The sequence below is a fragment of the Pteropus medius genome, unplaced genomic scaffold (assembly GCF_902729225.1).
Source record: "Pteropus medius unplaced genomic scaffold, Ma_sr-lr_union100, whole genome shotgun sequence".
NCBI classification, from domain to species: Eukaryota; Metazoa; Chordata; class Mammalia; order Chiroptera; family Pteropodidae; genus Pteropus; species Pteropus medius.
The window spans coordinates 4,106,663-4,120,439 of NW_024353908.1; the positions used below are offsets into that span (position 1 = coordinate 4,106,663).

The 13,777-nt window shown below is 43.8% G+C and overlaps 1 protein-coding gene across 8 annotated transcripts in view; it reads left to right on the forward strand.

Annotated features, from left to right (window-relative positions):
- The first annotated feature begins 844 nt into the window (after nucleotides 1–844).
- EIF4E3 (eukaryotic translation initiation factor 4E family member 3) overlaps nucleotides 845–13,777 on the forward strand; it is a 337,156-nt gene continuing 324,223 nt past the window's right edge. For 4 of the 8 annotated variants that reach the window (XR_005650442.1, XM_039851696.1, XM_039851695.1 and 1 more), the window contains exon 1: nucleotides 3,996–4,169. Coding sequence is in view for 4 of the 8 variants with exons in the window: in XM_039851696.1 (XP_039707630.1) it covers nucleotides 4,000–4,169 (170 nt within the window). In the remaining 4 variants the exon portion in view is untranslated. Of the gene's footprint in view, nucleotides 993–3,961; nucleotides 4,170–4,277; nucleotides 4,560–13,777 lie in introns of those variants that run through there. The other 4 variants (XM_039851699.1, XM_039851698.1, XR_005650440.1 and 1 more) reach the window with 4 other exon arrangements.

A 13,777-nucleotide genomic window follows, 5' to 3' on the forward strand; every position in this document is an offset into this window, starting at 1 on the left:
TCCAGGGGACCACCAGCCATTTCTCTCCAAAGTTTTGACTTCACTGAGTGCGGTTTCCCTTCCTGCAGTGCTATGTCAAATGGAGAGAATTCAAGAAAGGCTAGCTGGCCAACATTGAGTCCCCGTCGCTTGTGAGCTCAGTGGCTGTGTGACCTTGCACGGTGTCCCAAACCTCAGTTTCCTTGCTGGTCAAAGGAAGAGACTGAGTTAGGATACCTGCCTTCTCATCCAGCTCCATCATTCTACTGTTCCTGTAACTCCCAGGGAGCCTGATGTGAGTGGAAAATAGAGGACCACTTGTTACTAGGCAACCAGCACCCAGCTCACCCATGTTGCCATGGTGATGATGAAAGTTGGGCTGATGGGATTACCAGCTCCTGCTAATTGCATATGAGAGCTCAAGGTCTCTGTCTCTTTCTTGCTTGCTTGCTTGGTCTTACTTTCTCATTCTTTTAGGAACTGTGGGGAGATCTCCCCCATCTGCAGTGTCCTCAAGGCATCCCTATTGCAATGGAAAGCAACTGGAAATGGAGCTTGGCTCTGTTTCTGAGTAGCTGTGTGATATTGCATAGGTTACTCGGCTTCTCTGGGCCTCCATTTCTCCATTTGGAAAATGAAGGTATTGGAATAGTGATCCCTGTCTAAGGCTCTTCCAGGCTCTCAAATCTTTGATGCCTGGGGAGCATGTCAGGGGAGCAGACCACACTGTTACTAGGCAACCAGTAGGCACCCTGCCCAAGTTGCCTTGGTGACTGGATGCTGGAGGGGAAGGGAGTAGCTGCTGCAGCTAACTGCTTAATTATTTATGAATACCTCAAGTCCTTTTTGTTGTTTTCGTTGCTAGGGGCTGTGGGGTTACCTTCTCTTCCTCCCTCCTGCCACCCCAAGTCGTCTGAGTTGCGTGTTTACTCAGTGGTAGAGCACGTTGGCCTGGATCTCAAGCTACCCACGTTCTAGTCCTGCTCTGTCATTTTCTAGAGCTGTGGCCTCAGGTAAGTCACCTACCTCCCTGGGCCTCAGTTTCCTCATTTGTAAAGGGATGGTTTTGCTTAGGTAATCTACAAGTTCCCTTTCTACCCTGAAATTCTAATTTGTGCTGTCCAGTTAACAAAGTAGAGAAGATGAGGGGAATTTTCCTAATTTGTTACCTTCTAAGGATGATTCTGAAGAGCAATAACAATAGTTAAGTCTCATACATTTCAAACAGGAAGAGAATGAAAGTTATGCTCACCCTTCTCTCCTTGCCTCTCACCTTAGTCATGTTGCCTGAACTCTTTTATTAACCTAAAGGTTATTTAAAGTTTTTTTGCATAGCACCTACTTCCAAAATATATTTGAGGGGCTGTATTAGATGTATATGTGAAATTAGGCCATTAAAATAAAAATAGCAATAAAGTAATATAAAAATAGTGATGCTTCTTCATTGGTTAATACTGATGTTGTGACTGAGCATCAGATGTAATGTTGAGCATCCTGGAAGCGAAAGCAAAAAGAGACAGAGGTATATAATTGTTACTCAATAAAGAAAAATTGCCAGACTGTTCTTAGTTCTCAGTTCTGAAAATAATTTGTCATATGGTGCATACTGTCTTTTAGAAACTGAAGGTGAAACTATTAAAATAACCTTTACTTGCTGAAGTTGTCATTAAAAGGTAAAGAAGCTAAAGTTGACAGTTTGACTAATTCTAATCATTAGAAAGCAAAAACTCCCTTTCTACCAATGCCTTAGGATTTTATAAAGATAAATGTCCCTTACTAAGTATAAGTTTTCAGAATCAACTATTATTTATAAATTAGTTATATATAAATTCATGTAACCATTTTGTACAGTAATTTAGCAATATGTATCAAATTTTTAAACACAGGCAAAAATTGGACTTCAAAACTGTTCTGAAATAAACTTGTGCAGATTAGGAAAGACATTAAATATAAAATTGCTATGGTAGCATTATTTGTAAAAGAAAATGACTACAAACCACAGAAATCTTGAGGGTTAGTGAATTAAATTATATTACTTCTTCAGAATGGATTACTTTGCAGCCCTTAAAATGAAGTAGACCTATGTTTTGATATGGAAAAAATCTTCAAATATATAATGTAAATTAAGATAAGGAGGTTCAGCAATGGTATAAAATACTTCTATTTGTTTTAACAGATATAGATAGGTATGTGATTTATATATCTAGATATATGCTTTTATGTACATACTTGCATTTTTCTGGAAGGAAACTGTTAACAGTGGTTTCCTCTGACCAGAAGATTGATAGCCTTGGGATGGAGGGAGACTTACTATTCATTGCCTTATTTTTAATATGTGGACCTGTCAGTTTTCTAGTTGGACAGGCAAATAGAGCCTGGCAGTTAAAAGCCTAGACTCTGGAGTCTGAATACCTGTGTTCAAATTCTGGTTCTGTCACTTATTAGCTGTGTGACCTTGGGGTTAATTTAACTTCTACATTTCTCATCCCTAAAATGGGCCAATAATAGTAATTTCCTCATTAGATTATTATGAGAATTAAATGAGTTAATACGTGTAAAGTGCTCAGACAGTCTAAACAATGCCATATATGTATTTTCTTGGGAGAAAAAAGGTGAAATTTTAAAAATGTATCTAACCAAAAGGACCTCCAATATCTCAAAGTTGGAAGAACTTTATAACTACATCGCTGCTTCCAGATCATGTTGCATAGAAACGGTTTGAAGGAGGGATCAAAAAGCAGTGGTCTTGTGTTCATTGTTATTTTATCTGGACTTGAATACCTTTTAGGGCAGGCACCTACCCTGGGATTCATAATAGGTGTGTACAGTGGCTGTGAAGACCCTGAACTCATCTGGTTTTGCAGCTCCTATTTTATTCCATCCCAGTGAATGCTCAAGCTAAAAGCAGAACAAATGTTAGGCCAGGTAGAAAATCTATGAAGAGATGAAGAGATAGAACTGTACATCCACAGTTGTTAAAGGCCAGAGACTTTCCAGAAATACAAAGTTAAAAGAGGTATCCATGCCCATGCTGGTTATAACGTGTGTTCACATGCCCTCATGTCTCTCCTCTTTTGAGAGAGTGACAGAGACCTGACCTGGTAAGAGGCTGTGCTAGGAAGAACCCTCAGGAATCTTATGGCCGTAGGGACTTCCTCTTTATTCAGGGGTGCAGAAAGCAGAGGGTTCTGTGTTCTAGACTGCCAGGTTTCCTCCTCCATCTTTGCAGATACTTTGGGACAAGCACAGAGTACTTCAGCTGACTTTGGGAACCTTCCTTCGAAGTTGGCCACACTTTGGGCCAGGCATAGGCCTCTCACTATGGGCACATGGTGGCCCCAGAGAAGGTGGGATGGGGGCTCTAGTCCCTTCAAATCGGCTGAGTTTGGAAACATGCTGTCACCATGAGGAATTCAAGGCTGACCTATTGCAACTTCATGCCTGAGTCTGTAGTCTCTGTATGTCAGGTCCTTTCTGCACTCTTGGGCACTCCAGTTTCTTCATCCCTTTGGCCAGAGGTTCCCCTTGTATCTTTCACATCCAACTATGCTTCCATCTCCTCTTTCATCCCTCCACTCCTACTCCAATCATCTACCAACTTTTCCACCCATCCCTCAGACTGTTGATATGTCTATCCACCCTACCTCCCATCCCTCCATCTTCCTGTAGCCTGTCCATCCAACTCGCCAACCTCCTGTCTGGTCGCTTGGTGGGTCCTGTTCCCTTGAGCCGCATAGCCCTCGAAGACATCCCTGGCCGCTGCTCTGGCCTGGCTCCGCGGTGGTCGGCGCCTGTGCCGAATCGGCCTCCCACCTCGCCCTGGGCCGCCTGCTGGTGTTTGGCGGCCCCTGCCGGGCGGCGCCCCACGCGGCGCGGCTCCGGGGCGCTGCGGGCGGCGGACGGCTGGCGGAGGGCCGGGGCGGGGCGGGGCGGCCGCGGCTGGGGGCGGGGCCGGGTGACTCAGCCGCCGCTCGCCCCGCGGTCTGCGCGTCCGCCGGCCTGGCAGGCGGGGCGGAGAAAATGGCGATGCCCCCGGCCGCCGCGCCCCCCGCCGGGGCCCGGGAGCCGCCGAGGCCCTGCGCCGCCGCTGCTACCCCTGCGCCGCCGCTCGGCCTGCAGCAGCTGTCGGCGCTACGGCTGGAGCCGGGCGGGGTCCCGCTGCACTCGCCCTGGACCTTCTGGCTCGACAGGTGAGGGGGCGAGGGGCCCGCCCTTGTGGCCCGGCCCCGCCGCCGCCGACAGCCCGCCCGGCCTGCGCCGCCGCTTTGTCTCGGGCGCCCCGGCCCCGCCGCCCCGGGACTCGCGCAGAGCCGCCGGGTCGGAAACCGAGGCTTGGGCAGGGGCGAGCGGCTGTCTGGCGGCCTCGTCTCACAGCTGGGCGAGAACAGGCGCAGCCCCAAAAGTTTCGGCAGCACATTCCCCTTCTGTTGCCTTTTAAAAGAGCGCCCGCAGGCAGGCGTCCCGGCTGGGCAGTGGGAGATGGTGGGCCAGGCGCGGGTAATCGTTGTAAAGTGGGGAGAGCGATGCCGTCCCGGATACCCCCACGGGCCTCTTGGGGAGCTCAGGACACGACCTTCGCGGTGAGTGCTCTGGGGAAAGTTGACCAATCTCCCGGGAAGTGTGCGGTGGTGGTATTATTACTGCACAGCGGGTGCCTCCACCCGCCTCCGCACTGGCGCTGCCATGGACACCTCTGTGGATTCTTTCTCATCCATGGGCTGGTATTTTTTGAGCACTTACTGTGGAGTCACACGCCTGCTAGGCTCTGGGGATTCAATGTTGAGCAATACCTCACTTTGTCAGTAAAAGTGGGGACCATTATTAGCTTTCTCACGGGACAGCTCAGGTGCCATCTCAAAAATGCCTTCCTGACTACCGCATCTAAATTGGCACACTCGCACCCTCCAACCTTTCTGTAATCTCCTGCCCTCCCTTGTTTTTATTATGCTTAATACTACCGCACTGCCTTATAAATCTGTTTGCTTTCAATGTCTCAGTGCCTCAGCTCTTAACAACAAAGAACAGGGACTTTGTTTTTGACTTATCCCATTACCTAGAATCGTGCCAGACACGTAGTAGGAGCACAATAAATTTTTAACAAATGAATAAATTGATGAATGTAAAGCCCCTTCTTAGTATTTGCCACACAGTGAGTGCCCAACATGACACCTCAGAGTTGTCCCAAGAGCTATGGACATTTGGATGACTTTGTATCAACTGCGGTTAAGTGTTAGGAGGAAATGTATGTGAAGTGTTATGTGAAATTTACTTAATAGTCGCAAACCTGGTCTTAAAAGGCCTTGTGTAAAATGCCAGTAAGACTTTTTAAAAGCGATATTCATCTTTTTTAGGAAGACAAGCTCGTTGTTTCTTTCTTTCTATTGGAATTAGCACCCAACTATAAGAATTGACACTTGGAGCACCGTCTTTCCCACTGAACCAAAGAAGTTGGGGGTGGGTGAGATACAGCTGTCTCATTTTTTCAAAAACATTTTCACTTTCATTATGGGATGCTAAGAGGACATTTTACTATTATAACAAGAGCGTTTTTGGCAAACTATCAGAATGAAGTCATGTGTGTCTTTGTTTTTGAAGGTATGCTGTTGTTAACTGATACCTGTTTTCAAGGTGTTAATTAAACCTGGACCTGTGGTCCAAATGGTGAATTCTGTTGACTGGTGAAAACAGTATTGAGAGTTTCTTTTTAAACAGGTCAAAAATTAGTCTACTTACAGGCACAACATGTTAAGAATGGTCTTTGATATTAATACTACATAACACAACTTTTTAAGACTATCTGGTATCTTCTAAGATAAGAACACGGTAACTTCAATGAAGACAAGTTATACTGTCCTCTTATGTATTTGCACATATTTGTGTTCTGAAAGCCAGAAACAAAATGAAATATATTATTGTCACAATGTCCAAATCTTTAATAGAAATGACTCTGTTAATTTAGAAATTATGGTTAGTTCCAACATTGCACATACGAATTCATTTTGCCTGATCAGTCATCTCCTAGCTTTTATTGGACTTTCTCCACTTCTTTGAGAGTTCATAACATGTATGTAGGCTGCCCCCTTCCTCTTGGGGTTATGAACACATTGAGTTCTAGAGGTTTAGTTATAACTTTTCCCCCTAGAGAAACAAGATTCTAGAGAGAGTGGTAAGGTTCTCAGGGGAGCCCACCAAGGCAAGCTTCACTCCAGCATAGCTGACGTCTCCCACCCAAGACATCAGTTTTGAGCTCCACAACATCCAAAGTCCTCTCTCCTGGCCTGTCCTATCATACAGCCTATTATGTGATGACAGACAAGTGATCTAGCCTTCTTAAGCCTCACTTTCATTGTTTGTGAAAGGGGGATAATCATAGGATATATTTCAATGGGCTGTTCCGAGAATTAAATGAGAGTGATGAATGTAAAATAACAATACATTAATGCTTAATAAATGTTAACTTCTGACATTGGTATTTGATGCTGCCAAATTACAGGCTACCCCACCCCACCCCCATCCCACCCTCCGCCCCGACACACAAATACTCCTGAAGCAGTTTATCTGAATTCAATGTTAGGAAGCCAGCAAGTTAATTCATCCCCTCATAGATTAATTAGGGAGCCCCTCAGTGGCATTATTTTCATTCTCAATAGTAAACTCCAATAAGTTCATCTTTGTTTTTGTTTTTAAGTAGACTGTTGGCTAAGAGTTTAAGATTTGGGAGGTAATTTTGGTTGAGGGCATAGAATGAAGAGTTTTCCTTTCATTTTCTGGTTATTTAAAACCCTGCCCTATCTTGATTCTTGGAGGCCATTCTTGGTTGAATGTCTCTGACTACTTTGTTTTCATCACATGGTGACCCCTTTTTCTCTAAGTTTTATCCAGTCTTCAGGCCTCTTGTCTCCATTCATACCAGCGATCTCATCCAGTCACAAGGCTTTCAGTTCCATCTGTGTGCTGGTGATTCCCAAAACTTTACATCTGTGCATTCAGCTCTTCCTTATGTCTCTCTATGTGGATGTCTCACACATCCAAACTCAACATGTGCCAAACCACCTCCTTAACTTCCCTCCCAAATTTGCCTTCTTCTATTTGTCCTGTCTCAGATAGGAGCAGTTAATAGGAACTTCATCCTTCTATCGGTTGAGCCCAGAAATCTTGGAGTCATCTGTGATTCTCCTTCTCCTTGCCTCCCCTCTTTCTCCTCTTTTCTGTCCTTCTCCCTCCACCTACATCCATTTCAACAAATGCTGTTGATTCTACCATTAAAGTATCCAGAATCCAATTCATTCTTACCACCTACACCCTATTCCTTGGACCACACCGCCTATCTCACCTGGATGAATGAGAGAGCATGCTCACTTCTCTCTCTGCCTCTAGCCTTGCCCTCTACAGTCCATTCCCATCACAGCAGCCAAAGTGGTCCCTTTAACACCTAAGTAAAGCATTGCCACTTCTCTGCTCCCTGTTTCACTTTGAGCAAAAGCGAGAGTGCTTATAGTAAGTAGCCCATGAGACTCTGCAGCATTTCCTGCCCCTGCCCAGTATACCTTTCTCCCACTGCCTCCCAGTTACTCTCCCTCCTGCCCATGCCATTCTAGCTCACTGGCCCTCTTGTTCTTTCTCCATCATCCCAAGCATGGGCCTTTGCCACCACAGTTCCTCTCCCTTGGTCATCTGCTAGACACTCATGCTTTTTTCTTTTTCTGGTTTCTGCTCACATTTCATCTTCTCAGGGAGGCCATTCTTGACCACTGATACCAACTAGCATGCACATCCAGACACGCACTCTCCATGCCCCTCACCCTGCTTTATTTTCTCCATAGGATTGGCACCATTTGCCTGTCTTCTCTCATTATAATGTAAGCATCACAGGATTCTTTCCTCCATCACTCTGTCCTCAACTCCTAGATCAGAGCCTAGTACAAGTCTACACTAAATATTTAGGGAGTTGTTGAATTCTACCCGCAGTGACTTTCCCTTCTCCCATGGTGGTTCATACAGCTCTGTTTATCATTTGTAAATCTACTGTCTAGCCTTTAGCTCTCTCCTGAGTTCTGGACACACACCACGTTCTGGGTAACAATACCAGCATCCTATAGGTTTTTCAAAGTTGGAATTTTCATTTGTTCCTTTGAATCCTCTTCTCTCTGTTAAGTACCCTGCTTCATCCAGTTCTGTACCTCATATTGTTGATTCACTGTTGGAAATCTTGCTCCAAGCCTAAGCCATCTCCTCCTCTCTATGTCCTTCCTTTTTTAGGGCCCTAATCCTATCTAGCTCCAGTTACACACTAGCCTACGTGCTCCCAAGCTCTTTCCTTCTCCAAGCACCCTTCACCTGGTCTGGCAGGGTTAGCCTTCCACACTACACCTGATTTTGTCATTTCAAAACTCCTCTGCCCCCTCTCATCACCTAAGGGTGCCTCTGCTATGGGGTTGTGTGTACCAGACAGGTGGGACTCTGGATCTCCACCCCTACTTTTACCAGAGCAGGTCAGATTGGTTTTGTGGTTGTTTGTTTTCAGAAATGGGCCACTTTAATTTGAAAAAAGCATTTCTCAGCTTTTTTTTTTTTTTTTTTAGAACAGATTATGGTACAAATTGCTATTTTGCTATGTCTAATATGAAACCCACTTCCTTTGTAACTTCATCACCTACCTCTCCCCAGCTCCAAGTACCACTCAGTCTGTCCATTCTTTCTGATAATAACAGAAACTGGCCCTCTTCCTGGATAAACCATGGATTTGCCAGCCTCTGAGATTGGTCTCACAATGTGCCTTTTGCTTGGGATGCCCTTGTTCCCTTTGCCTACTTGAAAAGCTACCATACATCCTTCAAGGCCTTACTGAGATGCCGAATCTATGATTGTCCTTCAATAGCCCTTAGCCCAGGCAGGTTTAAACTCACCACCTTTGTATTTCCACTGACATTTTTTATAGGCCAGTATTTGGTTTAGGATTATTGATTCCTCTCTTCTGTTCCTCCCACTCGACCCTGAGGCTCTAACTTCCTCATGTCTGACTCCTGGGAGTGCACATGGCAATGCACGTAGTAGGTGCTTAGTGCATATTTTGTGTTCTGGTGTTTTTAATCATAAAAGTGGGCTATCATCAATATTTCCCACCAACTCCACCCCATCAGTGTTTAGCTCCACCCAGCCAGTGTTTCTCCAAGTATAGTGCCTTTACCACCTGCATCTGAATCACCTGGCTGTGCCTGTTAAAATGCAGGCTCCTGACCCTGCCTGGACTAACTCAGACCTCTTGGGTGGAATGTACATTTGTAACAAATGCCTTAGGCATCAGAACTTGAGAATCACTGCTCTGTTTATCGATCATATTAATTGAGCATATTAGTTACTAGTCCTTGTTCTAGGTGCTGAAAATGCAAAGATGAGGACAGCATTGGACCTGGGCCTCCAGGTCCAGGAGGGTTGTCTGACATGCTGTATGCTTTAATAACATCAGCGATGAGTTCAGCGAGGTACTGAGTTCTAGAAGGACCCAGGACCCACCTTCAGGATGTGTGATGCTTTAAATGCATTCCAACTGTGTGATCCATAACAACAAATCTGATAGGGGGCGGTGGGGCCAGGCTAGACAAAGAGGATGTTTGTTCCCAGAATGGCTCATGGGGACTAGGCAAGGGCAGGAGGCTGCATGGAAAGCTGTAGTTGATAGGAAGAGAGTGGCTGGCTCATCAACTTTTCCTAGTTTTTCCCCATTCTTGCCTTTCTGAATGCACAGGCTCTCTTAAAGGCCAAGGATTTTATTTTCTATAAGGGGCAAAGGATCTCTGGGCAGATTAGGCAAGGAAGGCCCTCAGTAGGGGCTCACAGCTTGCCCAACTGTGGGTCATTGGTTGCTTCCTACAGATAGTTCTGAGGGCCCTAAACATCCTCAGAAAAGTTACTTGTTCTTACTTGATACAAGCTGCTCAAAAAATATATTTTCCTCCTTTGATATTACAAATCCCATATTCTAATTTCCAAACCTAAGACAGCTAATCTGGCATGATGACAGGCCCAAACCTGGCCTTATGTAGTTCTCTTTTCAACTCTAATACGGTTATACTTTTCTTTCACCTATCCTCCATGTACTGAAGGATTGGTTATATTTCAAGATGAAAAGAGTCCCAGTTGCTACTGCCAAGGAGCTCGTAGGGTAGGAGTGACAATAGATGGAAGCAGGGAAAATCAAAATTAAATAAACATGCAAAAATAAAGCATTTATATTATGTAGATAGTTTCAATGGATGCATTATGAAATGTTAGTAATAGGCCCTGGACCATTTTTGCATGTGATTCTTGCTCAAACAGCAAGCTGATGTAACCACAAACCATAGATCTATCTAAAAGTAATTAAAACGAAATCATATTGAAAAGAATGACTGATAAGTAAGGGACACCCTTCATCGTGTAAATCAACAAGAAGACTGGGTTTTAGGAGACATATCTTTGGCTTTATAGTTTTCCCCTTTAAGGTTGTTCTCTTCGCTGAAATGAGGTGATCTCTCAAATTAGGTCATTATCCACTTTTTTCATCAATCATTTATTGTGTGCATGTACACTGGGCATTTGTCCCCATTAGTTGGATATATTGTACCGTCTACAAAGTTTTAAACATCTTTTTTCACTTTAACCTGTTAATATTAACTACTGTTTACTTCACTGTGCTGGGCACCAGACTGGGTGCTGTACATAATTATTCACAAAATCCTCACAATATTGAAGTAGGATGTATCAGTGACATTTTTACAAATGAAAACATTGAGGCCCGAAAGGTCACTTATTGAGGTCACACAGTTAATCTAGAACAGAAAAAGGATTTGAATTAGGGACTCTGTGACCTGAAGCCCTGAGGTCCCTAACCCCGCTGAAAACTGCATTCCTGTGAATATGAACAATGAATGGGATACAATTCTTTCATATTTCACATCCTAAAATACAAGAGCTGGACAAGATTCAAGAGGTAATCTGGGCCTACCAATATTTTCACAAAGAGAGAAAACATGGGCCAGTGTCATCAGAGGTAATTAAGCCAAGGCCTTCCTGCTTCAAAATTTGCAGAGGAAGAAGACAGCCCTGCCTAAAACCCGTATTTAAGTGCCATTATAGGATTGTCCTTCACATTTAATGATAACAGTCTTGATCATCTCTGAGTGATGAAAAATATACATGTGTTAGGATACCGATATTTATATTTTTCTTTTGATGCTATCTATAGTTCATTAGCTTTTACTTCCTGAGTTGTTGGCATTTCTTATGGTGACTTGATTTAGATGACATAGGCCAGCGTACCTCAAACTTTAATATATATTTGAATCACCTGGAACTTAGCAGGTGTCAAGAGGGGCCTTGAGACTCTGCATCTCTAATAAGCTCCCAGATGAAGCTGTCGGTTGATGAACAACACTTTAAGGGGTATGGATGCAGGCAGGTTTTGGGGAAACCTTTCCAGATTCTTTTCTTTGTGAGAAGCATCTCCACATATCCAAGCTACTGGTAAGTGGTGCTGTGGCCTGCTAAGAGCTAGCCAGGTAATGGTTAAGGTAATTTCCTTAGATATTTACAAAGACCCAATGAACTTTATTCACGAGCTTAGCCTGTAGCAACCATGTCTTTAAGGACAGATTTAATGGAGAAGGCACATTTGGAAGGCTGGAGAGTCTGAATTAAGGATTACAAGCTATAGGAGAGTTGGGACTGTGTTTGGTTCAGAGTTGTGTTCATGGCACAAAGCAGAGCGTGGGTCTTGCAGTAAATGATCACTGTAGGCTAGTGACTAAGTGCACCATTGCCAGGCAACCCTTGGTTCAAGCTCCCCCTTAAGGTTCAAGTTCCAGCTCTGCCACTAGCCAGCTGTGTGTCTTTAGTCAAGTCACTGCCCTCAAACTTAGTTTGCTTCCCTGCAGAATGAAGTTGTGACCATTATTTAGCTCATAGTGTTTTAATGAGGATGAAATGATCTAGTGCATGGATGTAGCACATGATATGTTTTCTTTTTAGTTATTGCAAGCTCAGTAAATATTTCTTGAATAAGAGAGAGGATAAAATGCTTTGAAGCATTTCACACTTAAATTGAGCTCAAAGAGTTCTGTCTTGTGCAGATTCTTAGGAACTTGCTTTAATGAGTAGATAAAGATGATTTATAAATAGCACATTAAACTTTTGCATGTAAATGGTGCTTAGGTGCCTCAAAACCATTCAAGTATAATAGCTGGTTCAACTTTATTGGACTTCTGCCTTCTCCTAATTCCACAAATGACAAGGAATTTTAACTAGTTTTACATAGAGAATCTTAAGATGCATTTCCCATTATTCCATTAAGTTGAAGATACATAGGAGTAATATAAAGCTGGAGTTGGGAGTTTTGTTCTTAAGTAACATTAAGTGCTCCTGTTACATCTTTATACTAATCGACTATTTGGCAGACCTGAAGGATCCTTTCCCACTTCTGTCTTAACCATCACAGCTTCTGTCTTAACCATCACAGCTTCTGGAGGCAGCCCTCACTGGAGCTGTGGCCTTAAGTTCAGAGAGACAGGCATTTGATGGGCTTGCTTTTCTGAGGATGGATATAGGAGTTTCTCAGTTCTATGTGACTGTGTGACTATCACAGACTTCTGGGGATTTTTACTCTCTGTCACACAGATTAGAAAATGTGGCTAGTGTCTCTTAGTTCTAATTGCTTTCTCATCTATTCCTGTTCTTATGCCCAGGATGATGACGATGATGATGATGATGATGATGATGATGATGATGATAATGACGACGACGGCATTGACGTCAGCAACAATTGCTCATTAGATGTCAGGAGCTGTGTCAGTGTTTTATATGGCATTAGCTCATGTAGTCAAAGTAACAAAGCAATATGTTCAGGGAGGAGAAGTGAGGGTCAGACGAGTCAGGCTTGTCACACAGCTTGTAGGTAGCAGAGATGGAACTTGAACTCAGATCTTTGACTCCAAAGACCATCATCCTGTTAACCCCTCTGCTTTCCTGCCTTCTTGTTACAGCCCATCTATGGCTTTTGTTTGGTAAATTATCTTCCTCTAATGTCCAGCACCAGAAAATGATGACCTGAAGATGTGTTCTTCCTGAATTGTGTTCCTTGTATCACATTCTGAGATATCATTATTGCCAGGGATTCTGGTGGCATCTAACCCTTTCCTGAATTTCTGCTTCTGCTGCCTCCTAACAGTGGCTAGATGGAAGGTGGTGAAGGAGAGAATGATAGACAAGAGCAGTGAATGGGCCCAAGGAAAGGGAGCAGGTAATCTTAGAAAGGGATGAGAGAGGGATTTGCCATAGACTGTACTATAGAAACAGGCTCATTCAGTCTCAGTTTCCTAATCTGTAAAGTGGGGATAAATGATACCAATCTGGCAGGATTGCTGGAAGGGTTAGAAATAATATATGTAAAATCCTCTCATGTAATACCTGCTCAATAAAATAAAACCATGATGATAGTAATATTAAATCATAGGGGAAACTCCTGATGGAACAATTCACACTCCTTAACCTTATCCATCTAGGGGGGGTAGGGGTTGGGGGAGGATTTATTATTCCATTGCTATGTTCTCAGCTCCAGCTGTATACTGTAAGAGGGTGGCATAGAATTCAGAGAATGTGAAAATAGGCCCTGATTCTTTGGTTCTGTTTTGAATCAGCAAGCCCAGTACACACTGACCTGTTTACAGGCAGATCATTTAAAAATCTCAGCTTGTTTGCCTCTTTTAAAATTGATTCTGTGGATATGGCCCAGTTTTGCCTGTTAAAGATGTCTGAGGTTCACACA